This window comes from Lepus europaeus, chromosome 11, assembly GCF_033115175.1.
Source record: "Lepus europaeus isolate LE1 chromosome 11, mLepTim1.pri, whole genome shotgun sequence".
Taxonomy (NCBI): domain Eukaryota; kingdom Metazoa; phylum Chordata; class Mammalia; order Lagomorpha; family Leporidae; genus Lepus; species Lepus europaeus.
The window spans coordinates 21,438,010-21,465,572 of NC_084837.1; the positions used below are offsets into that span (position 1 = coordinate 21,438,010).

Consider the following 27,563-nt stretch of genomic DNA (forward strand, 5'->3'; position numbering starts at 1 on the left):
CACCTGTCCCAATCCCATTAGAACTCCAATTGCTTTGCCCATGGCTAACCAGGTGTCCCTTGATTATCTTTTTTTTTTTTTTTTTTTTTTAATTTTTGACAGGCAGAGTGGACAGTGAGAGATAGAGACCGAGAGAAAGGTCTTCCTTTACCGTTGGTTCACCCTCCAATGGCTGCTGCGGCCGGCGCGCTGCGGCCAGCGCACCGCGCTGATCTGAAGCCAGGAGCCAGGTGCTTCTCCTGGTCTCCCATGGGGTGCAGGGCCCAAGCACTTGGGCCATCCTCCACTGCACTCCCTGGCCACAGCAGAGAGCTGGCCTGGAAGAGGGGCACCGGGATAGAATCCGGCACCCCGACCGGGACTAGAACCCAGTGTGCCGGCGCCGCAAGGCGGAGGATTAGCCTAGTGAGCCGTGGCGCTGGCCGTCCCTTGATAATCTTAAAGGCCAGGGAGGAGGAAGGGCAGCTTTGCCTGCAGAGGGAGTTGCATGGGGGAGAGCGAGATGCCAGGCTCTTTTCTGGTTGTCTCTCCTCGGAGGCGTGTGCAGCTCAGTACGAAGCTGCGAGGGCCCTGGCACTGGACCCCTTCTTGACAGAGGCCAGAATGTGCACTGACACGGGGCAGGACCAAAGCAGGGGCTGTGGTGTGACAGCTGGGGTCAGAGGCCACTTCTTGGCCCCTTTAGATGCAGGGAGGCCAAGGCGCATCCCCCGAGGGCCCATCTCTCCGGAGCAGCTGTCCTTCGCGGAGCAGGAAGCTGTACTCCTGGACCAAGCTGAGCTCCAGAGGGGCCGGGAGACGCCACTGCCATGGCTCCTTCTGCAAAGGTGTCCGCCACCTGCCTGGCGACATCTCAGCCATGGCCTGGAGGGTTTGGTGAGGAGGAGGTGAGCTGTTGGGCAGAAGCCCTTGGCTTTGAAGCCAGGAGGCCCCAGGTTGCAGTCCCTGCCAACGGAGGGTCACAAGCACAAGAGAGAGAAGTTGGACGACATCTCCCAGTGACCCAACACTTGTGCGAGAGGACACAGGTACAAGGCGTTCACTGCGGGGCATTTGTAACAGCACAGAGTTGGCACTGTCTGATTGCCTCTCCATGATGGGCGAGGTCAATGGCACATGGCATCCATACCAGGGACTTCCCAAAGAAGGCAGCTGTGCACGACTGTGGCGGCGCGGGCTTCCGGGGTCTGTGGAGTGGGGGTGGGGGTGGGGGCACTATGTGAGCACATGGTGTCGTACTCTCTGATGAAATCAGGTACTTAGCATTTCCATTTCCTGATTTTTAAAAATTTTTATTTTATTTATTTGAAAGACAGTTACAGAGAAAGAGAGAGAGAGAGGTCTTCCATCCGCAGGTTCATTCCCCAGATGACCGCAATGGCCAGAGCTACGCTGATCCAAAGCCAGAAGCCAAGAGTTTCCTCCGGGTCTCCCACGTGGGTGCAGGGACCCAAGCACTTGGGCCATCCTTCACTGCTTTCCCAGGCCATAGCAGAGAGCTGGATCGGAAGAGGAGCAGCCGGGACTAGAAGCGGCGCCCATATGGGATGCTGGCGCTTCAGGCCAGGGCTTTAACCCACTGTGCCACAGCTTTGGCTCCTCCATTTCCTGATTGAAAAAGACTCCTTGTACATGCAGGGAATGAAATTCACAAAAAACCAAACTGAGGTTGTCCCTGGGGCGAGGACCGGGGGAGATAGCAGTGGGGGATGTGCTGTCTTTGAACACACCTGTTCAATTTGACTTACCTATGACTTGTGTGAATTACAAACCAATAGACTCTGGAGGGTGTACGGGCTGGGTGACATAGGGCAAATCACTCACCCTCTCTGAGCCTTGTCTGTGAAGTCAGATGAGATTAGGTCGTAGTGTTGCTGAGATGAGGACAGAAGTGCCTTGTGCAGGCCAGGACAAAAGTAGGGATTCAGTGTGAGCGGCTCCCAAGATGGTTAAGTGGCTAGAATCCCAAGGGCTGCGCAGAACAGCCCCTGGTGAGCTGGGACAGGGACCTGAGATCCTGTGAGTGCTTGGGGCAAGGTGGGGGGGCTCGCTCTCATCTGGGTCCTCTCCGTGGCTCTGGCTCAGGCTCTGCAAACAAAGTCACACTGGTGCCGAGTGGCCTCCTAGAGCGAGTGTAGAGTGAGGGGACATAATCCACCAGGGGGCGCCAGCTGCCGCTTTGCTTCCCGGCTCAATCTTCCAGCTGCCAGAATATGACCGATTTCCCTGGGGGACATGTTGATGGTGACCTGTCCCCTCCTTGCTAAGGCCACTCAGTACATGGCTTAATTGGTTCCCATTTGGCCTAGAGGGATTCATAGTCATCAAAAGTGTGTGGGGGGCACTGCATATAAGGTGTGCATCAGGTGTGTGTGCGAATGTGTTTGTATGTACAGAAGTGTGCATCAGGGAGTGGTGTGCATGTGTGTGGTGCACATGTGTGTGGTACAGGTGTGTACATGTGTGTAGCACAGGTGTGTGGTGTGAATGTGTTGTATGTATGTACAGATGTGTGCATCAGGGGCATGGTGTGCCTATGTGTGGCGCACACGTGTACAGGTGAGTGCATGGGGGCGTGGCATGCGTGGCGCATGTACATACAGGTGTATCGGGCTGTGGTCTACATATGTACACACGTACATGTGTGCACATCAGGGGCATTCTTGGTGCACCCCCGCCCACGGTCTTGCGTGTGCAGCAGCCTCGATTGTGGGTTGCAGGTCAGTGAACCTCTGCCCAGAGGGTGACTCTGCCCAGGAAGGGAGCAGTCTCGGGCCCTGTTTGAGGAGGGCTTCCTGTTCCCAAACAGCTGCAGCCCAGCCCGCCCCACTGCTGGCAGGGGGTCCTGTCCTCGCCTTGGTGGACAAGCACTCCATGGCCAGGGGGAGGACAGACTTCCCGGGAGCCCTCCCCAGCCCAGGCTCAGCACCCTCCAGACGCTGTTCCCAGCAGAGGGCGCTGTCACAGCAGCTGGTCATCTGCCTTCCCCTCCTCCCTCGGCAGTCCCAGGGGCCACAGGGCCTCTTCTGTCAGCAGCCCCTGGGGGGCAGCACGCGGCAGCTCAGGCTCCTGAGTCTTGGGTGCAGCCTTGATGCTGGACGCTGTGGATTCCGAGGGGGCGTGGAGAGCCTGCCTGCCTGTGGGATGCCTGGCTTTTGCAGGTGCTTCTAGGCTGGGAATGACCTGGGGTCCTCACTCTGTAGCTAACGACTGTTGCCACTGACTGGTGGGGTGTGGCGGGGACAGCACGTGGGGTTGGCAGTCATGATGGGAGGACTGGCTGCTCGCACTCCACAGCGCATTGTGTGTGTCAGGGCCTGTTCTAGGCTCTCCGCATGCATCCTCTCCCGTGCCCCTATTTCACAGATGGGGAAACTGAGGCACAGAGGGGGCGGAGTCATCCCCAGGAACACACATCTGCAAAGTGGCAGAACTGGGAGCTGCGTGCAGGGAGTTGGGCTCCGTCACCGCGGGATCTGGAGGCAGGCCAGTCTCAGCCGAGCAGGTGAGAGAAACCCCATGGTAAAGGCAGAGGAAGCTGGATTCCAAACTGGGCACTTGCTTCTGACTTCTTAGGTTTACTCCAGAGGCCAGAGCAAGGCCTTCCCTCTCCACCTTAAGAATGTGCCCAAGACGGGTGAGGGGGCGCTTCTGGGGAGCAGGGTGCTGTGAGCTGCCCCCCACCCTGAGAGGTGCGTCGAGGCTGCCTGCAGCCCCACTGGCTGCAGCAGCAGGGCGGGCAGTGGCTGTGTCCGCCTTGCCTCGGCCAAGCAGTCCCAGCGAGTGGGTAGGAAGCCGCCGCAGGCACACCTGCCACTCTTTCACCTGCTTCTTTGTGTTCTACTCTTCAAGTCAGTCCCTCAATCGGCTAGGCTCGCCGGCTTCCTGCTGGCTCTCCGCTGAGCCCAGCCTTTGAACGGGAGACTGAGTCGGAGCGGCCTCAAAGGTGCCGGCAGGTGCGCGTGCTGCTCCTGAGAGCAGTGCCCCAGACTCGGCGCACCTGGGGGGAGCCGCAGGTCTCTGGCAGCTGCAGCTGGTGCATCGAAGAGATTGGCCCGTGCGGCGTGGCGCCCGTGGGTGCAAATGGGGAGGAGAGTCGGCGCCAAGAGGGGCTGGGTGTGGTGTGGAGACCCAGGCCACCGAGCAGCATGCAGGGTTGGGACAAGATGTTGCCCAGGACCACGCCATGTCTGCGGATGCCACTTCCAGCCCCTTTAGGGGAGCAGCGACCGCAGGTAAACCCATCAGAATTTGTCTTCGTAATGAGCCCGCGCTTCTCGCACCGGGGAGGGGTGTGGGCCAGACGCTGCCTTGAGCTGTTTGTTTCTTTGCTGTGTTGGGAAGCTGGGAGCAGCCCCAGGGCCGGAGCCCTGTCCATGTCTGCCCCTCCGCGCCTCCGGCTCCCTGGGAGTTACATGAAGCCACGTGGCTGGCTCTGGCTGGTGGAGGGAGGGCAGAGGTGACCAGTGTCACTTCTGGTGGAAGCCACATGCTTGTTCTCTGGCCCTGGCTAATGTGAATGGTCCTTCTGGGGGTGGCGGTGCCTGCATGGGTTCTGGAGGGAGCCCAGTGGAGCCGAGCGAGGTCCCAGCTGACCTGTTTGGGACGTGCAGCTGGGTGAGAGAGAGAGAAAGGTCTCTGGCTTTAAGCGGCTGAGCTTTTGGGGGTGTCTGGGAATGCAGCATAATCCAGCTAACACTGACAGCTCAGTGGATGGTCAGGTGATGAGTTCAGACCAGAGGGTCATTCAGCTGATGTACTGGGCGCCCCAGGGAATACAATGCGCCAGCTTAAGTACAGGACGCGGGATCTACAACACTGAGTGCTGGTGGTCGGCATGGTGGGCACCATCGGGACGATGCTGGGAAGTGGCCTGAGCCTGCTGGGGCCCCAGTGCTTACTCAGCCTGGCTTGTAGGACCCCTGTGGGTGGGGCACCTGGGCGTGCGAGGGCTCAGGTGTGTGTGCTTGGTGCTCCAGCACTAACAAAGTAAAAGGCTTTGCCTTTGGATCTCATTTGTCAAAGCTGCGGTAGTGCGCAGGTTGTGGTTTGCACACGTGCTGCACGTTGGAATCACTTGGCCATGACACGCCCCCCTGCCTGGCCACGCGCCAGCACAGCTGGGAGCAGCTCCAGGGGATTCCAGTGAGCAGCCAGGTTGAGACGGACAGCCGCTAGGCAGGTGCCTCTCCTTCCATTAGCGGCCGTAACTGAGCCAATGGCTGAGCATGGTTGTTTTGCAGAATTCTGCCTACGAGGAACCTTGCGTCTCAGGCTGTGGCAGGTGTTGGAAAGGAGAGGCCTGGGGAAGTCAAAGCAGTCTCCTTAGTCTGAGGGCTCCCCTGGGGTCCCCGCAGCCCCACACAGCCAGTCACGGTCCTGGACTTGAGTCCCCGCCTTGCCCTATGACTGTTCTGTGACTTCAGACAAGCTGGTAGACATTTCCAAGCCTCAGTGTGCCCATCTGCATAGTGGGGGAGGATACTGGCTTCCCCAGCCTGGTACAATTATCTCTGCATGCTGCTAGCTATTATTCATCGCCGGTGACTTGTGCGGAGCATGAGGTGGGATCACGTAACATAACAAGTTCCAGCCTGCGCCTCCCCCAGCCCCATGGTCTTCCCCCGCTGAACCGGGCCCCAGCTCCTCAGCTGCCCAAGCCAGAGCCTTCGGGAGGCATTTTGGCCACTTCAGTCTCTTACCACCCACATCTGTCCCATCATCAGTCTTGGTGATGCTACCTGCCAGAACCTCACAGCTCTGTCCCGCCCTCCCCATCCCTCGGCCACGCCCTTGAGCTGGGGACTTGTCTCCACCCTTCCACTTGGACCGTTCTCAACTCCACTTCCCAAAGTGTAACCAGAGTGAGATCTTTGTAAGATAGAAATCTCCATGTCTGATATTGAACCAATGGTAAAGTTACAGTAATTAACATGGTGAGGGTACTGGCGCCTGAGCAGACAAATGTGTGGATGGGAAAGAAATAGAAAGTTGAAAAATTGTTCTAAATACAGAGAGGAAGTTTGTAGATTACAAAGGTGGCTTAGCATGAAAAACTGGTGATTGAACCGAAGTGCAGGCACAGCTGAGTGGGCATCTTGATATAGAAGTGTGGTGGGGTTGGTGCCCCAGTTACTGCCCAGGAGGGTTCAGAGCTGTAAATGCAGATATGTGGATCCAGGCAGGGGCCAGAGGAAAGCATACGGTAAAGTGAAGAATGCCTATGCAAATGGGATTCAAAGTCCAGGGAAGACTAAGAAATTCAACTACATAGAACTTCTAGAAAACTTATCATGGCAAAAATTACCATGGTCTAAATCAAAAGATAAACTGAGAAAATATGTCTAACTCATCATGACAGTTACCTGCCATCATCTACAAAGAATCTACAAATTAATCAGAAAAAGACTGGGCCGGCGCTGTGGTGTAGTGGGCTAAGACTTCGCCTGCAGTGCTGGCATCCCATATGGGCGCTGGTTCATGACCTGGCTGCTCCACTTCCAGGCCAGCTCTCTGCTATGGCCTGGGAAAGCAGTGGAAGATGGCCCAGATGCTTGGGCCTCTGCACCTGCATGGGAGACCCAGAAGGAGCTTCAGACTTTGGCTTGGTCCAGCTCCAGCTGCTGTGGCCATTTGGGGAGTGAACCAGCAGATGGAAGACCTTTCTCTCTGTCTCTACCTCTCTTCATCTGTAATTCTACCTCTCAAATAAATATGGAAAATCTTAAAAAAAAAAAAAAAGATGACAACCAACAATGGCAAAATGGGCCAATGCATGCAAACTTAAAAGGAAAAAAAAAATAATGGCTCCTAAACAAATAAAAGATGCTCAACAGCACTCAAGAGAAATGCAAAGACAAGGGGGTGCTGATAGTATTTTTCAATTTTTACTTTGGCGAATATAAAAGTTTTTGGTGACAAATGAGTTATAGCACAAGGACCAGGGCACTGTCATCCCTTGCCACTGGAAGTGTGCTTCTATAGAAAATAATTCGGCAATGGTCAGCAAAACCAGCCTGTGATGGTTAGTGCCCTGTGTCACCCTGACAAGGCCTTGGTCCCCGGTTAATTCCGCAGATCCAGGGGCTGCTGTGCAGCTGTTTGCTCGATGTGCCTAACATCTGTGATCACTTGACATTAAGGAGCTGTTGGCTTGGGGGGACCTCATTCCAGCAGTCGGTTTTGGGGAGAAGGGAAGATTCTGCCTTGAGACCACAATGTCACCTCTTGGCCTGGATATGAGTTCCCTGGCCTGCCACACAGACCTCCCGGACTCCCTTAAAAATAGAGGCAAGTGGGGTGCATCCCACTAGTTCTCCCCTGGAGATCCCTGCCGGACAGGATTCCCTGTAACCTGGCAGTGCCTCTCTCCCTTGGGAGCAGGAGACCCCTGCACATGCGTGAATCGAACCTGTGCCACTTCATCGGCCCATTGCCTGCAGCCCAGGAAAGGCCTGAGTGCCCGCCAAGAGGTGACTGCTGAAGGAGTTGTGTTAACCCACAGCAGAGCCCTCGGGGCTCATCTTGGACGTGAGGCGCTGGGGGAGCCATGTGGGCCCCTGTGTCTGCCTGTGGGGGTTGGTGCTGGAGGGTCCTGGTAGGTGCACAGCACACCCGCCCCTGATGCCCCAGGGAGGGGAACTGAGTGCCCGCAGCATGAGACAGGAGGGAGACGCCGCACACCTGCCCTTCTGTCTTGCAAAACCAAAATGCTCGCAGCTTCTGTCGGGAGTCCGGTCGCGGTTTTCACCTGGCTTGTGAGGCACTACCTGATCTGGTCCACTCTGCCCCAAGCCTTCATTCACATCTGGGCTCCAGCTCCTCTCACTCACAGACTTCCTCTTGCCACCCTCCCCCCGCCCCCCCATCTCCAGGGCCCCAGGGTGCTCTCCCAGAATTCCAGCGTTTCAGCCCTGCTGGGGTGCCTGGGCCGATTCCCTCTGGGGTGAGCAGTGAGACTTTTCCAGGGAACGGCCAGGCGGAACGCTGTCTGCGGGCTTCCTCCGGGCGAGGGGGAAGGCCCTGCAGTCCTACTTCTCCTGCACCAGGACACACTCCGTGGGCCTGTGGGCCTCGCGCCGAGGGACCCAAAGGGGAGCCCATGCCTTCTCGGGTGGGCAGGGGCCTCGTGGTGACTCTGGCCCTCTTCACGTCACTGCTCCTGGAGGTCTCCTGTGTGGCCCCAGCAAGTCTGGCGCCTGCCCCTGTCTGGCCCTTGAGGCCTGGTTAGATGTGAACCCGCCAGGAGCACCCGTGGGTCAACCCCATGAACTGTGGGCGAAATAGGGAGGGCTTGGACCCGCCAAATGCGGTAGGGTTAGGAGCTGAGCTGCCCAGACCCCAGCACACAGCAGCAGGATGAGGTGGGCACACGCGGCCGTGGTTGGGGGCCTGGGTTGCTCCCGTGCATGTGTTTGGGTTCTGTCCCCCACAGCTGGCTGTCATGTACATGTCCCATCTTGGGCAAGGGACGGTGCTCGAACAGACGCGGGCCCAGAACAGAACTCGTGTTGGCGATGGCTCTGGCATAAACAGGACAGAGGGCAGAGTGCGGCTGTCCGGTAGAATACAGTTTAGGGTCTTGGAGGTCCGCGTGCTCGCTGAATTCCATCAGGAGTCTTGTGGCATGGAAAGCTGGAGCTAGCTTTGGAGGACCCTGGAGAAAACAGAGACCCCGAGGGGCTGCCTGGGTTCCCACGAGGGCTTGGCCGGAGCCCTAGGCTGCGCCAGGGCCTGGCGGCTCTGCTGGGGCCGCTCCGCTCACCATAGCTCTGATTTTGTTTCTCTTGGATCAGCCTTAAAAGACAAAACGTCAGAAAACTGTGCAAAAACACTCCTTAAAAACATGTCCTCTGAGGCAGACGCAAACACAAAGTGGTCTTTTTAGAAAGTACAAGCTTTATGAGGTTGCCAAGATGTTTCTCTGTTGGTTTGAAAAAATTGCAATTGAAACCACTTAAGAGTGAAAAATATTCCACTGAAGACGCTGGACGCCTGGGTTTCCATCCCGGAGCGAGGGGATGGCAGGGCCAGGGAGGGCGGAGCCCGGTGCCCCAGGCAGCCGTCCCTGTGGGCTCCTCCCGGATAATCACCTCACCGTGTCTGTCCAAGTTCGCCCAGAGTGCTTCCGGTCCCCAGTCACTGGGCACCCTGTGTCCTAAATGTGTAGACAGACACACCGAGGAGCTGTCCTCTGTTCTCAGCGCATCTGGGCCAGATGAAGAGAGGGTTGCTCTGCAAACAGCGCCCTGTTGACCCAAAGCCAAAGACTTCCGGGTCAGGCTCCCACCTCCCCCAGCAGTCCCAGTGCCACTGGACGGACCCCTTCGTACCTTGCCACCCCTTTCCCATTTACTTTGTTTTCAGCTCTTGCAAATGGCTGGGGAACAGAAGACACACCATTCTTTAAGGTTTATTTATTTGAAAGGCAGAGGTAGGGGTGGGAGACAGCGGAGAGAGAGAGAGAAAGAGACAGATTTTCCATCTGCTGGATCACTCCCCAACTGGCCACAACGGCTGGGGCTGGGCCAGGCCAAAGCCGGGAGCTTCATCTGGGTCTCCCACATGGGTGCAGGGGCCCAAGCAGTCGGGCCATCTGCTGCTGCTTTCCCAGGCCATTAGCAGGGAGTTGGGTGGGAAGTGGAGTGTCTGGGACTCAAACCAGCACCCATATGGGATGCCAGCACCGCAGGTGGCGACTTTACCTGCCACCACAGCTGGCATCTTGCAGACCCAGGGTCACGTCTCTATCCTGCTGAGAGCCTTGTTGGCCTGGGCTGGGGGAGGTGGGCATCCGGTCCCATCAGCACATCCTGAGGGTGAGCGTGCACGCTGCTGACGCAGGCTGACCCCAGAGCTCAGGGAGGCAGAACAGGGCAACTGGATAGCGCTTTGATGGGTAATCTTGTCTGTTGAATATAGCAAAGTATTGCAGGGCTGTATGTCCTTGTCATTTTATTGTACTTTATTGAAGAACTGATGATGTGAACTGGAAAACAGCAAGCAGCAGCCTTCCTGGAATTCACAGATGGCTTGAGCCGCCCGGAGGGAGGGAGGGGATTCCAGAGGTGGAAGTGCCTGGGGAAGGCGCAGCTTTCAAGTACTGAGAGGCGAGGGCTGAGAATGGAGACTGGGGGGTGCTCGTGGGAGACCAGGGACACCCGCGAGATGCTGCGGGGTGCGATGTGCTAGCGTTGCCCCCTGGGAGAGGGGGCTGCATGTTTCCCCAGAGAAGGAATTACGCTCTGGTCATGGATGAGATTTTTGGCTGATAAAGTGCTGCTCCCCAACCTTAACTTCTGGGGACAGTGGCTCTTGGGCTGATGGGGAGTTGGGGCCAGTGATGTCCAAGAGAACAGACCCTGGCGCTCCCACCAGTCTGGATTCTCTACTTCTGTCTCCATGTTGAGTACACGATGAGTTGATTAGAACCTTCCAGGCCAGGGCTGGTGTTGTGGGGCAGCAGGGGTAAGCCGATGCCTGCGACCCTCGCAACCCATTTCAGAGCGCCTGTTTGAGACCCAGATGCTCTGCTTCCAATCCAGCTCCCTGCTAATGGTCTGGGAAGGCAGTGGACAATGGACCCAGTGCTTGGGTCCCTGCCACCCACGTGGGAGACCTCAATGGAGTTCCTGGCTCCTGGCCCAGCCCTGGCTATTGTGGCCATTTGGGGGAGTGAAGCAGCAGACGTAAGATCAATCAATCAATCCTAAAGGATCTTCCGGCTGCTCAGGATTCTGGGCGGAAGCCCCCGCTGCCTCTTCCAGGCTGTTCTGTGGTGTAGACAGTAATCATTGTCCTTCCATAGATGGGGTCAAATCCCTTTCTGGGAGGGAGCTGTCGGGGCAAGAGTTGAGAGTGTCAGGGCGTGGGCCGCTTTTCTCCAGGACTGGTCCTTTCGTCGCACAGGCTGCTGGCTCCGTTTTTGCCGACGACGGCAGTGGCTAACCAGCCACGGCAGGCACCACGCCGAGCCCTTCGTGCTGCCTCTAATCTCAGCGCTCTGCCCTCATTCCGACATTTCAAAGCAAGGCTCGGATTTGATCACTTCTCTCTCTCTCTCTCTCTCTCTCTCTCTCTCTCTCTCTCCCCCTCTCCCCCTTTACGGTACCCGTCATCCCGAGACACAGCTCATTTGGGTTTTAGGAATTCTGCTTTCTGAGAAATGGCATCTTATGTCTCTGCAGATGGTGCAGTTCTTTGTGTCACCATGGACCAATGTGGACTGTGCTTCGCTGGAGTAGCTGAGCCTAGCGAAAAGGAAAATATATTTGGGTTGACTTGAAAGGCAGAGAGAGGGAGGATGAGAGAGAGAGAGAGACTTCCATCCACTGGATCACTCCCCAGCCAGGGCTGGGCCAGGCTAAAGCAAGGAGCCAGGAACTCCATCAATTCAGGTCTCCCACGTGAGTGGCAGGGACCCAAGCACTTAGGCAAACACCTGCTGATCCCAGGTACATTAGCAGGAAGCTGGCTCCGAAGGCAGGTGGCCAGGACTCACACCAGGGACTCTGATATGGGATGTGGGATCCCAAGCATAATCTGCAGGGCCACAATGCCACCCCCGCTGAGAGCTCATTGTCACACAGCTCTGGTCATCTCAGAGGACTCTCGGGTTGCTAAGTTATGGTAGTGATAACCCTCTGTACCTTTTATATTTTATTTTATTTTCACTGTTTTGGATTAGAGGTTTAATTACATAAACTTTGACCAAAAAACAAACAGGCCAAAAAGCAAAACAAAAACCATTCAAGGCTCAGAGAGGTTAAGTAACTTGTCTATGACCACACAGCCAGAGAATGCTGGAGTCAGAATTCAAACCTAAATCTCTCTCTCCAACCTTATGCTTAACTGACCCGATGTTTATATGAATGTATGTACTGTCCTGGAATCAGAGTTGTTAGAATGAGAGTCAAGCTCCAAGCTTTCAAGGAGGCTGCTACTTTTCTGCTGTGATTAAAGTGTGAAATAGTTCAAAGGCCAGGAGGGCGGAGAGAAAGCAATGAAGCAGTGTCTGCAGGTTGCAATTTATTTAGCAACTGCAATGGCTCCAATGCCATTGCCACATTCATTGGATATTCTGGGCACAAAGCAAACTGCATACGTTTCCACACCCCTCTTCCCACCATTTTGTTCAAAAAGCAGCTTGTAGTTGATTTTTTAAAAAATATTTGGGGGCCAGCACTGTGGTGCAGCATGTTAAAGCCCCGGCTGCTCCACTTCTCACCCAGCTCCCTGCTAATGTGCTTGGGAACGCAGCAGAGGATGGCCCAAGTCCTTGGGCCCCTGTACCCACATGGGTGACCCTGAAAAAGCTCCTGGCTCCAAATTGGCTCAGTTCTGGCCAATTAAGGCCATTTGGGAAAGGAAGACCGCTCTCTCTCTCTCTCTCTCTCTCTCTCTCTCTCTCTCACTCTACCTCTCTCTGTAACTATCTTTCAAATAAATAATCTTAAAAAATTTTGAAAGGAAGTGACGGGGGTAGGAAGAGAAAAAGATCTTCCATCTGTTGATTCGCTCCCCAAATGGCTGGGGCTGGGCCAAGCTGAAGCCAGGAGCCTGGAACTCCATCCGGGTCTCCCACATGGGTGCAGGGGCCCAAGGACTTGGACCGTCTCTGATACCTTTCCAGGAGCATTAGCAGGGAGCTGGGTTGGAAGTGGAGCAGCCAGGACAGGGAGTGGCGCTCTGACACAGGTGCCAATATTGCAGGCAGGGGCTTTACCTGCTGTGTCACAGCACTGGAAGACATGTGTTGTGTAGCAGGGCCAAGCGGAGAGAGCTAGCAGGACTCTCTTGCTGCTGCTCCTCTCTTGCTAGCTCATTTCTAAGACTCAGGTCTTATTTTCTAATCGATCGTGTTCAGAAGGAAAAACCACACACACCAGTGTTACAAAACCTTGTATTAATCATTTCCCTTCACTTTCAGTATAACATTGATATGAAATATAGCCATGATTCTCTGTAGTTACATGGGAGGAAATGAGTAATAAATACATTGTAGCAAGTTTCAACCACAAGGGTGTTTCACTGGTAACAACATTTGAAAACTGTACACTTGCAAAGAACAGCGTCTTCACACATGAGTATATCTGTATATCAGTAAAGCTTTGACATGTAACAAACATGCTCTTTCCATATATGACAAATTTAAAAAATATGCATTGCTTGGCAACATGAACTAGGCAAAAATATTTCTTTGTTCACTAACTTTATACAGGAGAACGGGACAGAAGGCATGCATGTACAATACGGGTGCCTGCACAGGGCATGCAACAAAAGGAGGCTTTGAAAAGGCAGCTGACACGGGGCATAAATACATGGGGGTTATATATTAATAAGGGAGGAAGTCTTCTGTTGGACATTATTAACATTCCCGTTTTTCTTCCTATTCCTCCCAGAGGAATACGCATTCACCTTTAAGTAAAGATAAAGGAATTACAAAAAGAAAACAGAAAACTTGCTTTGCAAACATCTCTGATGACTGTTAAAAAAAAAAAAATCAACGTTAGTGTTATCACAGCTCCGATGTGCAGGTGATCCCTCCCGCAGACTATCCTGGCGAGGGGTGGTGTGGGTCAGGCTGACGGCCACCGCCACCTCTGGGGGGGCCAGGCTCTGGGGACTCCACGTCTCCAAACCTTGCACTGGCTGTGTAGCTACGAGGGGTGTGGGAGGACAAGGGGTGTGGGTGACCCAGAGAGGGCTCCCATCCAGAGAAGGCAGCCCAAGACCCCTCAAAAGAAAACTTTGTTTCCCTCAGAGTCTTTCCAGGTGGATGGGAGTGGGGCCCAGCTGTAGCTCCCATCCTGGGTACTCACCCATCCCCCAAAATTAAGAATATGCGACACACAGAACTCGGAGAGCTGGGTGCAAACAGCCGCGCTCAACCGGCGGGCCCGTGGGTGTCCAGGCTTTGCTTGCTGGCTCTCGTTGACGAAGTGAAACTCAAAAGCGTGTGGAAAAAACCTGTAGCAGCAGCAACGTTTGATGTCTTGTACACAGTTCGTGTGTTTCTAACCCTACTGTTACTGGTAAGAAACCACTAATGAATAGAAAGCACCAATAAAACCGCATACACGATAACCATCTCGCAGACGACCGCTGCCGCTGGGACAGCACGGAGATGCCAAGGACGCACTGTTGAGATCAGGACGAGGGGCAGGAAACACGGAGCGAAATAGATTTTAACTCTGAGGTTTTGAAAGCATCAACTATTTACTTAATAGGAAACAGTTGCATCTGAGGGTTAATGGATCAATACAAAAAAAGGCACTGCCGCTTTCTCGCCGAGTCTCTGACTTCACAGCCTGATGCATGCAACTGTTTGATTCTTTTATATATAAATAAAATTCTTTAGGATTTTAAGATTGAGCTGTATACCTGCAGTCAACACAGGACACACAAGAGGGTGGGGACAGGCTCCTGAAATGGATCAGAACACTCAATGTAAAAAAAGAAAAGGCTAATAGAGCAGAACGCGACTCCGTGGATAAATCTATACACAGTCAATGAAAAATAAGCTTTTCTGTTTTTAAAAAAAGAATTGTTATTAATAACAGGCTTTCTCATGGTTCCCAGCCATCGCAAGTTCATAAGGAACATCTCCAAAATCATCTCTCTGCCATTGTGAAGGAATAGATAGAAATCCAGACCCGCAGATTCCCGCAGGTCTCCCTGGAAGGACCCCGCTCCCGTCCTGCGTTCACGCTGTTTTCTTTAGAGTCTTTCGGCTGCTCACTTGCTTTCTCCTTTCCCCACGAGACCTGCGATTCCGCTGTTTCTCCTCCTCTCCGTCCACTTTCTCAGCATCCCCAAACCACATCCTCACACCCTCTCATCTTACCTTGGGCCTTCGACACCACGCGCTCCCCCCACTGCCGCACTCCTGTGCGGCCAGCCCCCTGCATCCCCTCCGCAACACACGCTGCGCTTACAAACGGGATGCGAAGGGTGCGTGTTAATAGCACTTGGTTCAAACAACTAAGCAAGTTCTGCCTCTTTCTGCACGTGGGTTTGCATCTTTAGAACTCGGTCATCCGAGGAGAGATCTGAATCTTTCTTAAAAATGCACTGCATGAAACAGTGGGTTCACGCCTTTGCTCGTTCGCTGCAGGTGGCTGGGGCTCAGGCGCTCTCCTCTCCCCAGGATGGGCTGGGCGTCTGTTTTTCATCTTCCCGGTCAAAGAACGCTGCTGTTGGGGTTTCATTAAGGCCTGCCTTCATCCGTTGTTTCTCAAGAGCCATCAGCTTTTAATAAACAGGCCCTCCGCACATCCCTGAGCTGGCTGCTGATGCAGCAGCCCTGCCATCATCTACGGGACCCGGCCTCCCGGTGCCAGCCCCAGGCCGCGGCTCCTTCTGATGTGATCACATTCCACGGTGCTGGCTGCCTTGCCCTTCAGAAGAGCTCTCCCTCCGTGGTACCGTGGCTAGCGGATACCTTGCGGCATCGCGTGCTTCTCCCCTCCCTCTGTGTGGACAGGTAAAGCAGCTAGCACCACAGCCCATCTCTGACTTAGCCTGTGTAGATGGAGCTGCTATTTCAACATGAATGCCCACCCAGGCTGCAGGGTCCCAGCATCTCCGTCTCCATGCACCCTCTCCTCGCTCAGCGACCCGGGGGTGGGACACAGCTCCACGTTCAGGCTGCCACGAGCAGTCCCCCATGAGGGTTTGGCTGTGGTGCACCGGGAAAACCATCCGTGGAGGTCACACCCCACTGTGTTTGCAGAACAGGGCTGGGAGTCGCAGGCGAGTATGCGTGTGGGGGGGTGCTGGGAGGGGAGAGGGGTCTCTGGTAAAGCAGCGAGTGTGGCCCAGAGAGAGAGGCTGCCAGGTTGGTCGCTGGGAATCTCTGGGCGCCTGAGAGCTCCCCCTTGACTCGTCATAGGTGCCGGCATCCTTGCGCCCTGCTCTTTTGGGCTGCGGCCTTGTCTTCCCATCTGCTCCTTCTACCAAAGCACCTGCACCCATCTTCACAAGCAGCAGAGTCGCTGCTCTTACAGAGACAGAAGAGATACCAACAATGTCCCCCACAACAGACCCCTGCCAAAAACCCTGGCGGGAAGAGGCACTCCGCCAGACGTGCGCGCACCCTGCAAGCTTGTCCTGGAAATGATGCTCAAGTCCAAGTTGCTCTGACGTTCTGTGGGAGGGGCACCTACCTTCCTGCTGCCCTGGCCACGGGCCACCCTGGGGCAGCTCTGTTTCAGGCAGGGGCCTGGGGGACAGCCAGTCGGGGGAGCTACAAGGGGAGCCGCCATCTTGCAGTGGCCACTGGCACCCATGCCCCTGCCTGGGAGCCAGCCTTGGCAGCAGGCACCCGAGGGCTGTGGCACTACTGGTTCCATCCGGGAAGCCACCTGCGGTCCCTCCACCTCCCTCCCTGCCCCCATGTTTCCCTAGAGAACCCCTCCCCACGGCGCACAGCAAACCATCCCATGACACAAGCAAATGACAGAGCAATCGACCCCAGGTCTATGGATATGTTTACAAGGATGACCTACGCTCTCACAAAATCAAAACGGGCGAGGGGCCGGGGGCGAAAAAGGCTGCGGAGCATCTTGGAGGATTCCGCGCAGCCCTGGAGATGGCTGACTCTGGGCCCGCAGCAGTCGGGGTCACGGCCAGCGCGGTCACTCTCATCTTCGGCTTCTAGATTGTGGAAGTCCGGTCGACCCCGTCTGCGAAAGAAAGCAGCACACTGTGGGCACAGGTGAACAGCACGGTGCCGTTCCTGGCACCGACACCATGCTGGTTGGGCTTCCTGGTGTCTGATGAGAGATAAGGGCTTCATTCATTCACATTCATTCGTTCGTGCATGCATTCCCATACTGACCCACTGAACCTCTGGGGTCAGTGTTTTTTTTTTTTTTTTTTTTTTTGCCAGGAGCCATGTTGAGCTTGGGCTGAGCTAGGATGAAAAGCTGGAGTCCTTGGGAGGATCCAGGTCTGGCCGGACGCGGATATGCAGCAGGGATGCTACAGGGAGAGCTGTCGTAACGCAGTAGCTACCAGACAGCAGGAGCAGGAGGGAGACTTTGTTTGTTTGTTTTTTTTAAAGGTTTACTTTATTTGAAAGGCAGAGTTAGGGACAGACAGAAAATGAGAGTTGTCTTCTACCTGCTGGTTCACTCCCTAAATAGCCACAAAAGCTGGGGCTGGGCCAGGCTGAAGCCAGGAGCCTGGGATTCCATTTGGGTCTCCCATGCCAAGCCTGCTTGCCATCTTCACCCCACAGGGGGCTCCGTGGGCAGGGGACCAGGGCCACCAGAAGTGAGCAGGGGCCCAAGCACTTGAGCCATTTTCCTCTATCTTCCCAGGTGCATTGGCAGGGAACTGGATCAGAAGTGGAGCAGCAGGGACTCGAACCCGTGTCCCTAAGGGATGCCGGTGTCATAGGCGGCAGCTTAACCTGATGTCACAGTGGTGGCTCTGGGGGAAATGTTTAAGTTGGTCTCGGAAGTCAAGGGCAACTTCATAGAGACGCAAAATGACTTTTGCAGGCGGGAGAGTGTGTTCTGAGTAAGCGGGGGGGGGGGGGGGGGCGCGGAGGGCACACGGCACCTGCACAGGGCAGTGCCTGCACGCGAGGGTGTCTGTGGGGCCCCTCTGTCATGGGGGTGCTTGCACAGCTCCCTCCCTTGTCTGCAGAAGCGTGATGCCCATTCTTGCTGATCCTCCCCGCCCCCCGGCCACTCATGACTGCCAGACCTTCACGGCCGTCCATGCAGGGAGCCGGAAACACAACCTCAATGAGCCCCGCCGTGAGGTGCCTTTTCACTGAAGTCCAGCCTCGTTACACTCTCCAAGGGGGGCGGTGGCCCTTGGGCAAGTGACCACCCAAAGCCCAGACTCTGCCTTGACAGTCGTGCAGGCTGTGTGCCGCACAACTCCAGGGGGAGCCATTTCTGTGCAGCCTTCGTGGTTATTATGGTCAGCACAGCGACCACGAGGGAGAGCCTTCCCCTAATTTGTACCAAACCTGGGAACTGGCTTGGGGTGGGGCTGGTAAACCCCCAGAAAGTGGGGAGCGGGAGTGGGGGTGGGGAGGAACGGCCAGGCGATCATCCCCGCTGTGAACCTTGAGCTGCTGGCCCTGTTGGGAGGGGCTCGCTTCTGGTGGTCCCCCACCCATGGAGCCCCCTGTAGGGAGAAGATGGCATGCAGGCTTGGCATGGCCTCTTCAACACCCGGTGGCCACTCTGCAGGCACAAGCCCAACTGAGCTTAACAGAAGCCCTCAAGGGAGAGCCCCAGAGCAAGGTGGCAGAGACGACCTACCCCTGGGCCCCTGGGACAGAAAAGAAGGAAGGGAGAGGGTGGGCTGAAGAGAAAGGGGCTTAGGCTGGCTGGCAGCCGAGGGGGCAGCAGTGGCTGGAGCAGAGAGGTCAGTACGACGACGGTGTAGGCCAGGCTGGGAGGCGAGACCTGGGCGGGGACGTATCCTGCTCCGGTCCCGAGTTGCACACAGAGGCACCTCTAGGACACCACTTCCCTCGCCTGTGGGGAAACCCTTCCTGCCGGGGAACCACTTGGTGCGGGCATGCTGGGCTGGCTCCCCCATTCTGTGCTCAGCAAACTGCGTCCCCAGCGGGGTTGGGGGGGGGGGAGACGGTTGAGAAAAAACAGAGCAGTGAACAGCCTGCAGAGACGAACAGGATGGAAAGGGTAGCAGAGTGGCTGGTACAGAGGTTTTCCGCACAAACAGAAGGCCTGGCTGCAATGGTGAAGCCTTGCCTGGGAAAGCCTCCCTCTTAGTCAAGGACATTTGGTGTTCTGAGCCAAGGCAGTAGCGGCGGTACTTGGAGGTGTGATGAGAGCTGGATGATGCTGGTGGATCAGGCCTGGGCGGTGGGTGGGTGGGGTTCAGCCTCCCTCCCCGGAGGCAGTGGAAGGGCGTCACATCCTTCCCCCCCAATTTGCAGAGTCCGAGGTCCTGGGATGTCACAGCACCCCTGGGGTGCCTCCCACTGCCATCGGGCATGGGGGCTGGGGATACTTGTGCCGCCTGCAGTAGGCTGGGCTTGCCTGACAACCTGGGGACCGGCAGGCCTTCCCTCCCTGTGTGTCAGGGCTGTGGCAGGTGCCAGGCCCAGGGGCTCCCTCACTAGCTGCTGCTCATACTCTGGCCTCATGCAGGCCCTCTTTTTTTTTTTTTTTTTTAAGATTTCTTTCTTTGAAAGGCAGAGTGACAGATGGAGAGGGAGAGAGCTTTCATCTACTGGTTTGCTCGACAGAAGCTTGTAATGGACAGGGCTAAAAGCCAGGAGCCAGGAACTCCATCCTGGGCTGCCACGCGGGTGGCAGGGACCCACATGTCTGCACCATCCGCTGTGCCTTCCCGGGTGCTTTAGCAGGGAGCTGGATTACAAGCTGAGCAGCCAGCACGTGTGTTGGCACTCGGATATGGGATGTCGGTGTTGCAAGCAGAGGCTGAACCTGCTGTGCCACGCCCCCCACCCCCTGGCCCTGTTACTCCTTGAAATACATGTAGATCTGAAATGTCACCCCCTTTTGGAATGTGTAATTCAGTGGCTTTTAGTATACCATTTGTACACCTTGTGCCACTAATTCTAGAACATTCTCACCATCCCCAAAAGAGATGTGCTTGCCAGCAGTCACTTGCGACTCCCACCTTGCTCCAGCCCCTGACAACCACCAAGGTGCCTTCTGGCCCCAGTGATGACCCTATTGTGGACACTTCACACGAGTGGCACCACGTGCTGTGTGGGCTTCTGTGTCTGGCGTGGTGTCTTCAGGCTAATGCCCAGGTCCCTCCGTCCTAGAGCACGTGCCAGGACATGCTTCCTGTTTAGGGCTGGGTGCTGATGCTCTGTGCAGCTAGATCAGGTGGCATAGAGCCACATTCATCTTCCTCAGTCTCCCAAGGTAGAGACAGGCAGCTGGTACACCTGCTGCCAGAGGTGCCAGGAATGCCTCAGTGATGCTGCAAAGCTAGGAACTGAATGGCCAAGGGAGAGAGCAGTGGTTTGCAAACGGGGGTTCCCTGGAACCCTGGGGGGCGGGGCTTCTGCTCCCTTCTGCTGCTGAGGTCAGGCGGCCTCTGGCCTGGCCCTCCACTCTGTTCCATGCAGGACATCAGCTGTTCCATTGTTTGGTTTTGGACTGAGACTGTTTGCAGAGACCCAAAGCCTGAACCCAACAGTCTGGAGGACAGGGCCCTGTGGAGCAATGGCGGACGGCGGCCCTTGTCCCCTGGCCAGGACTGGATCCTGGCATGCCACTCGGGGCCGCTGTGACTCTGCTGCTAGCACGCTGGCAGGCAGAGAACAGGAGCCATCCACAGGGATCCAGGCCTGTTGGGTCCCCGGGGGAGCAGGCACAGGGCAGGACTTCAGACCGAACAGAGTTGTGTCTGTGAGCGCCCCACAGGGCCACAGCCCACGCCCCTCACTCGACTCGTCCCTGCCCCACGGTGAAAGACACCTCCGAATGGGGCTCTGGGCATCAGGGAAGCCGTGTGCAACAGGGACACAGAAAAACAAGCAGGGATTTTTGTTTCTAAAATTCTATTTTTAGAGCACGTTGGGCTGTGCTTGGCCTGCACCAGGGGACCAGTGCCGAGCGGGGAAGCAGCCAGGGCCGGGGCGGACGCTCGTGCTGGAAGCCGCGTCTGTGTCCCTGACTCCTCCAGCTCCTGGCCTGGGACAGATGCCGTGGGGCCGAGCTTTGGGCAAGAGACAGGGCTGGCGTCGGTCTCCAGGCCCCTGACTCACCTCCCGGAAACGGGGAGGGGCAGCAGGTCTCAGTGGCTGCTGGGTGGGGTGAGGGCCCGACGGTGCCCCTAGGCCGCACTCTGCCCGTGTGCCTCCCTGGACCACAGGTGGCCAGCACTGTCCCCGACGTGCGTGGTCACAGGGCATGTAGGAAACACACACTCACCTCCCAGGGCGTGCTCGGTCATACTGAGGCACAAGGACTCCAGCCTGTTGTTGATGTCAGGTTCAGTCACGGGAAGCTGGAATTCTGCAGGGGACAAAGGGGGTCGTTGGTGGCGGACTCTAAGGATGACAGGACAGGGCACAGAGTGCCCCCTGACCCCACCTCTCAGGGGACTGCAGGGGCCAGTGTGGAGTGCGAGACGCACTCAGGTTCAGCCAGCTTCCGAGGTCTCTTAGACACAGGAGCCCAGTGCGACCCCGGGTGGCTGGAACAAAACCGGTGATTAAAAATAGCCCGTTGCACTCATAGTCTGTGGCTCCTGCTCACAGAGCCGTCCAGCGGCCTCCCGTCAGAGGAAAGGCCAACCTCTGGCTGCACCCTGCACGGTGCCACATGACCTGGCCCTGCTTCCTCCCTGTCCTGCATAGCTGCTCTTGTCTTTCCCTCCGCCACAGTGCTCTTCTGCCCCAGGGCCTTTGCACTGCTAGTCCCTCTGCCTGGAATGCCATCCCCACGCTGACGTCGGGGCTCCTTCTCCCGGCTTTCACGTCTTTGACTCTGCGGTCTCCCCAGAAAGGACTTCTCGGGAGATTGTGAACATTGCCACACCCCAACACCCTTCCCCTGCTTTGTGCCTCATCGTCTTCACCAGCCTCCGGCATGCCATGTTTTCATTTTCTGTTGCCCTAGGGTTGAGGGTGTCATTGGAGCAGGACTTAGCATTGCTCCCTGTGCCTAGAGCCAGGCCTGGCACATTTCTGTTTCATTGGGAGGGGGCAGGCAGGGAGAGCCACAGCACGGGTCAGACCGCTTCTGAGCCCAAGGCTGTGCTGTGTGCTCCAACTCTGCCTGCGCCTGCCTCACCCAGCCTGGCTCCCATGTGGGCTGCAGAGAGGCTGAGCCGCTCCACAAAGGTGGCCAGCACCCACAGAGCTGGGCCGGGGTGCACGTCTGCCTCCAGGGCTGGGGCTGTCCACACTGTGGGTGGCTTCAGAAGGAAGGGCCTGGCGCCTCCTCCATGGGCAGCAGGGGTCAGCCACCGCCCCTCGCCATGGCCCCTGGTGGGTGGCAGGCGGCACCGAGTGGCCCCACGTGGGTCACCCTGCAGGTGGTGACGATGCTCACGTCTCTGAGTCTTCTGCGCCCCTCACGTGTGTTTAGAGTGGAGAAAGAGCAGGCAAAGGGAATGGAGAGCTACAAACTATGAGCCCACGGAGGCAGGCAGCAAAATGTCCCGGAGTGGGCGTTGGCTGTGGGGCGGGCGCCAGGCACCTGGGAGGTCTCCTCCTCGCCACGACCTTCCTCGGTGAGCCCCAAAAGTGGTTCCTTCCTGTGCGCCTTCGCTCTTCTCCCTGCCAGGTGGGGCCCAGAGTCAGGCCGTTTCTCTGCTCCTTTGGCCTTTCCGAGGGCGCACGGGGCCGAGCGAGGTGAGGCTGGTGGTGCGTGTGCGCGTACACGTGGTCCTCCACGAGCCGTTGGCCGAGTGCTTCCCAGCGATGTGTGCTTCTGATCACCAGCCAGTGCAGGGCTGGACGTGTGGTGTCACTTAAAATCCTCCAAGACAAGGCTGGCAAGCTGGATGGGTGTGGGAAAGCGGGAGGGGGGGGGCGGGGTATGGCAGACACCTGCGCTGACTCCCGGGTGGACAGAGGCCCAGCACGGGGTGGCGGGGGGGGGGGGTGTGGGGTGTCCAGGGGAGTTGGGAGTTGGACCCTGCGAGATAGGCAGGGTGGCTCCTGGCCCCTCTCCCCACAACCAGTTGCTTTTAGAGTAGGGTCAGGACAACTAGCCGATCCCAGAGGGAAGATGTTCAGCATTTTCATCCATTCATGTGAAAGTCATATGCGTGCAAAAATTAGCAGTCTTTGGGGTGTAAAATCTATGACATAGAAACACCGTTTTATATATAGCTAGTTAGCAAATACGGGCAAAGAACCCTCCGCAATTATAGCCCTCCATATGCTCATTGTGAGATTTCGTTTACTCTCCAGCCCTCCCCTTTAAACAAACACTGTGGAGAGATTTGGATAAATAAAGATGCTCGACATTTGGAGATGCTTTTCAGCTGCAGGATTCCTTGCCAACACGTGGCAAAATGCCGTCTTCCGAGCGTGGGACCGCGTGCTCCAGGAGCGGGGCTGAGCTGTGCCGGGCTCCTGGCTCCCGAGTCTCCAACGCGTCGTGGCTGCTCTTTTAGGTGCTGTGTGGGTGCGCCGGTGTCTCCTCGCCCGGCTCCACGTTCTGATCGCCGGGGAGCCGTGACCCACACCACTCTCGGAGCGGCTCCGAGAAATTCTCAGCCTTGGGAGAAGCCCATATGTTCACACTGCAGAGTTTCCTAATAGTGTGACTTTTTAATTGTGTGTTTGATAAAAACAGATCTGTGGCATCAGATAAGACGGAAGGAGACAGTGGCTTCCATCCCAGGCAAGAAACCCTCAGCCGGGCAGGGTGGTGGGCAGCGTGCTCGCAGAAGCTTGGTGGGGAGGCATAGGGGTGGCCCCTGCCCGACCCAAGGCTGCTGCCACAGGCGGGCAGAGCTGCCGGTCCTCAGAGAGGGAAAGCAGAGAGGTCCTCCCTCCCTCCCCCACCAGTGGGCCCATGGCCTCAGCTCTGTGGTTTGTCTGGGTGCCAGGAAAACTCTTCCTCACCCTCAGGCTGGCCTGGTTTTGCTGAGGACTCTTGGTTCTAGGATCGTCAGGGTCTAGGTTCGCTTGGGACTTTTGTACCCTCCGTGTAGAGAGTAGTTGCGTGCTCAGGCCCACAGTGGAGAAGGTTCTAGAAGGAAGCAGCTACTCATCTCTGAGAGGTGCTGCTGCGGGGCCCTCCTGGGAGCCCATGTGGCTTGTCCTCGGCAGACTGGCCACCCTGCTGGATGTCACGCCCGTGGCACTGCAGGTGTGGATCTGCAGCGCGCTCTCTCCGAGGCCGCTGGGGCCGAGAGGCCGACCTCAGAAGAAACAGGCGGGGGCATTCCAGGGAAGCCCTCAGCATCACACTCTGCAAATGGCCCCTCAGCTGAAGAGCTGGCAGGGCCCTGGGGCATTGCTAGAAGGAGAGGGGCTGACCAGGAAGGGGACAGGGGACAGAGGAGGGAGCTGGGCTTCTGTGAGGAAATAGGTGAGGGAAAAGGGGGACCGGGGAAGGTGGAGATGAGCAGGAAAAGCAGCCGAGGGCAGAGTGGCAGGTGGGCTGATGGCCACAGCCACGGTCAAGGTGGGAGGCAGGAAGATGTGTCTAACCGACAGCTCCCCCGATCAGCCGCAAGGAACACGACATCTCTCTGATGGCCTCCTCAGAGTTCTTAGCTTGCAGAAGGAAGCCCCGTGGAAGCCTGCGGGGACCCACCCTCACATGCAAAGTGGCGGGCAGGACAGGGACTAAGCCGATGGGGCACCATCCTGCCCCAAGTTCATGCTCAGAGGCACGGGGGCGCTGGTCCTGCTGGCTTCTTAGCTGTGACAGCACTGAGTTCCCAACCTTGGCCAGTCCTTGGCCCAGGCCTATCAAAGGGGGGAAGCATGTGTTTGGTAGGTATGGCCATGCACAGCTTTGTGGTGGCCGAGTTCCGAGAAGCGTGTCATCAGGGGATTCTGTCACGATGTGAACACCACAGGGCGGGTGCACGCACACGGAATAAGGTGCTGTGTTGTCACTGGGCACTGGGGTCCACAGGAGACTGTCGCTGACCCAAACGCTACTCTGTGGGGCTGGACAGAGTGAGTTCTTCTTCAGGTCTCTGTGGAACAGCCCCTTGACGCTGCATATATTTATTTACAAGATTTATTTACTTGAAAGTCAAGAGAGAGCAAGATACCTTCCATCCATTGGTTCACTCCCCAAATGGCTGCAGTGGCCAGGGTTCTCTCTCCCGCGTGGGTCTGCTGGTGCTTTCTCAGGCACAGCAGCAGGGAACTGGATTGGAAGCAGAGCATCTGGGACTCGAACCAGCGTCGATAGGGATGCCAGGGTTACAGGCGGCGGCTTTACCCGCTGTGCCACAGTGTCGCCCTCATGCCTCATTCTCGGTAAAGGCAGCTCCCCCAAGGAATCAGACTTTTCCCACAAAGGAGGGAACGCACGGCAGCGGCCTGAGCCCCACAGCCCTTGATGGCAGGAGCGCTCCCAGCAGGCTCTGGCGTGAGGGCAGCTGCGCTGACCCACGAAATGCTGCCACGGGGGTGCCCCTCCCCCATCTCGGTGGGTTTGCGTGTGGCTTTGTGCACGAGGAGGAAGAGATTCCTGGAACGCAGTGTGGTGGGCGCCCAGCCCGCCCTTCTAGTAGCTTTTATTCGAAGTCTGTTCTGCACCTCTTGGTCCCTTCCTGCCAGGTGGTGAGCAGCCCCTGTGGCCTCCCGGTGTTGGACGAGAGCCACAGCAAGATCCTCGCGGACCGGATCCCCAGGGCGACTGAGCCTGGGTCAGCAGGAACGGAGCTGCTTCCCCATAAAGGCTCGCTCTCTCTGAGCAGACTTCCACCAGGACAGGAGCCTGCCCTGCTGAGGGACGTGAGCTTTCTCGTCGGTGCTATATGTGCTTGGGGCTCACTTCCCTTCTTGTCCCTCGTGCTCTGGGAGGACCAGATGAGTGATTCTTTGTCATCCAGAGGCCACCCAGTGCTCCCCGGAGACATCCGAAGCCTGTCTGTGTGAGAAGGAAGCGACCTCCCCCGAGAGAGCCTCAGAGCGGGCGTGGGTGACTCGGATCCAGGAGAGGGGAGCATCTTGCAGACTCGGGCTCACCACTGGACAGCCGGCTCTAGTCCCCGATCTCCGGGTGCTTTGTAGACAAATGAAGGCTTCCGTTGTCTCAAGGAAGTTTCTTTTATGCATGTGGACCCAACACTTCCGTAGAACGCATGGGCTTCTGGGTTTGCCCCTGTGTTTGCACGTGGCTGCTCTGAAGACGTGACAGCCAGGAGCACGAGGCATCGCGTTGCACGTGGGTTCTCCGAGTATTTAACGCTGCATGGGGCACGCATTGCCACCGTCACTGCTGTTTGTGTCAGGTTGACAGCTGCTTCTTGGCTTTCCCGAGTTCTGCCCTCCCGATCTGCTGCTTGGTGTCCAGTGCCCCCCGCGGTCTCCACGGCTGGCCAGGCGGGGCAGCTTTGTGTGGAAGGGCTTGTCTGTGAGACCCTCGTCTCTGATGGACCAGCCTTGTCTAGGCCTGGCCAGCGGCTCAGAGGTGCTGCCCCTGTGAAGGGGGAAAAGTCCCCCCGTGACTCCTCATCTGGCCAGCCGGCCTGTGACCGGCAGGGGATGCGCTTGGGGCCAACCCTTTCTGCAGCCCCCTTTTGCCTTCAGCGAGGGCTCCTGGGGCCTGGCACTGCCCAGGAGGAGCCCCCAGCGTGGCAGTGGACACGACGGGCAGGCCCTGGAGCCGCTCCTGCCACCTGCTCACGGAGTAGCCTTGTTCCCAAGCACTGGCCGCTATTAGAAGTGTCATCCGGGAAGTCTTCCTGGAGGTGGGCCTGCGAGGCTTGGGCGAGAGACACAGTACTCGGTTCCTGATTTTAGACGCTCATAGGGGACTCTATGAGAAAACCCAGCCCTGTTCTAAGCAGACAGGGACGGGGAGGGATGGTCACTCGGGCTCACAAGCCCCTCTCCATCATTTGATTCTCTAACCATGGGAAGCAGAAGCTTCCTGTGAAGCGAGAGAGAGGCCTGTTAGGCTCACGGATGTCCCGAGCACGCGCCAGCCAGGGTGGAGGGAAACAGGCACAGGCTGAGGACCCGCGTCGTCACCAGAGCCTTGGAGAGTGGCCTGGCTGCCTGCTCCTCCCACCATGGCCGGGGACGACACGACCACCATGGGGGAGGACGAGGACCTGGGGAAAGGGCCATGTGTGTGGTGAACACAAAGAGGAGGGGGTCCAGTGGCGCTAGGGCGCCTGGGAGGGTGCAAGTGGCTCGGTGGCAGTGTGGGGACTGCGGTCAGGGTGAAATCGTCACTCAGGGTGCAGGATCTCCTCATGCCCACGGCATCTCCACATCTTGTCCAGGTGCCCTGGTGCTGGGAATGGACCACCCATGACTCCGCACGGCGACAGGGTGGGACTGTGTGACCCGGGGCGAAGACCTTAGCAACTGCTACGTTTTACGGCATTTGTTCCCAGGAAGAAAAAGAGCTGCCCAGTGTCGGAACAGAGAAAAAAAAATTTACAACCGGAGCGAGCAGGTGAGGATCTCCATGTAATCTCCATGGGAGCCCCATGCGATCCCCATGCGGCACCTGGGCCACCTTCCCTCATGTCGTCGTCTTGCCTTGGCCTCACCACCGCCCCTCACTCCTGCCTGACTCCCACAGATCCCAAGGGACCGGGGCGGAGCTCCTTTGCTTTGGATCAAAGTGCCCCACCCTGGGCCACAGCCTTTTCAGCACCCTGGGTCCACTCTCCCCAACACTGGAGGGACCGTCAGCCCAGCCACGGCCTCCAGGAGGCGCCATGACATGGCACCTGCGCGGGCTGCTGCCTGGGACTCTGCTCCCTCCTTCCACCTCCTCACCCTCTGCCCTGCCGCTGGGCTCCAATCCCGACGCTGCCCTTGAACTCCAGGGCACTTAGCCAACGGCCTTGCTACCGCCTAGGGTGGCTGTTTACCTGCAGGCAATCCCACGCCTCTGGTTTGCCTGTCTGCAGGGTGGGAGGGG

The 27,563-nt window shown here is 57.1% G+C and overlaps 1 protein-coding gene across 3 annotated transcripts in view; it reads right to left on the reverse strand.

Moving 5' to 3' along the window:
- Positions 1–12,887: 12,887 nt before the first annotated feature.
- Positions 12,888–27,563, reverse strand: part of SAMD4A (sterile alpha motif domain containing 4A) — a 227,777-nt gene continuing 213,101 nt past the window's right edge. For all 3 annotated transcript variants that reach the window (XM_062205095.1, XM_062205097.1, XM_062205096.1), the window contains 2 exons: positions 20,907–20,990; positions 12,888–16,685 (listed from right to left, as the gene is read on the reverse strand). In XM_062205095.1, coding sequence (XP_062061079.1) covers positions 16,657–16,685; positions 20,907–20,990 — 113 coding nt within the window. In that variant the 3' untranslated portion in view covers positions 12,888–16,656. The remainder of the gene's footprint in view (positions 16,686–20,906; positions 20,991–27,563) is intronic.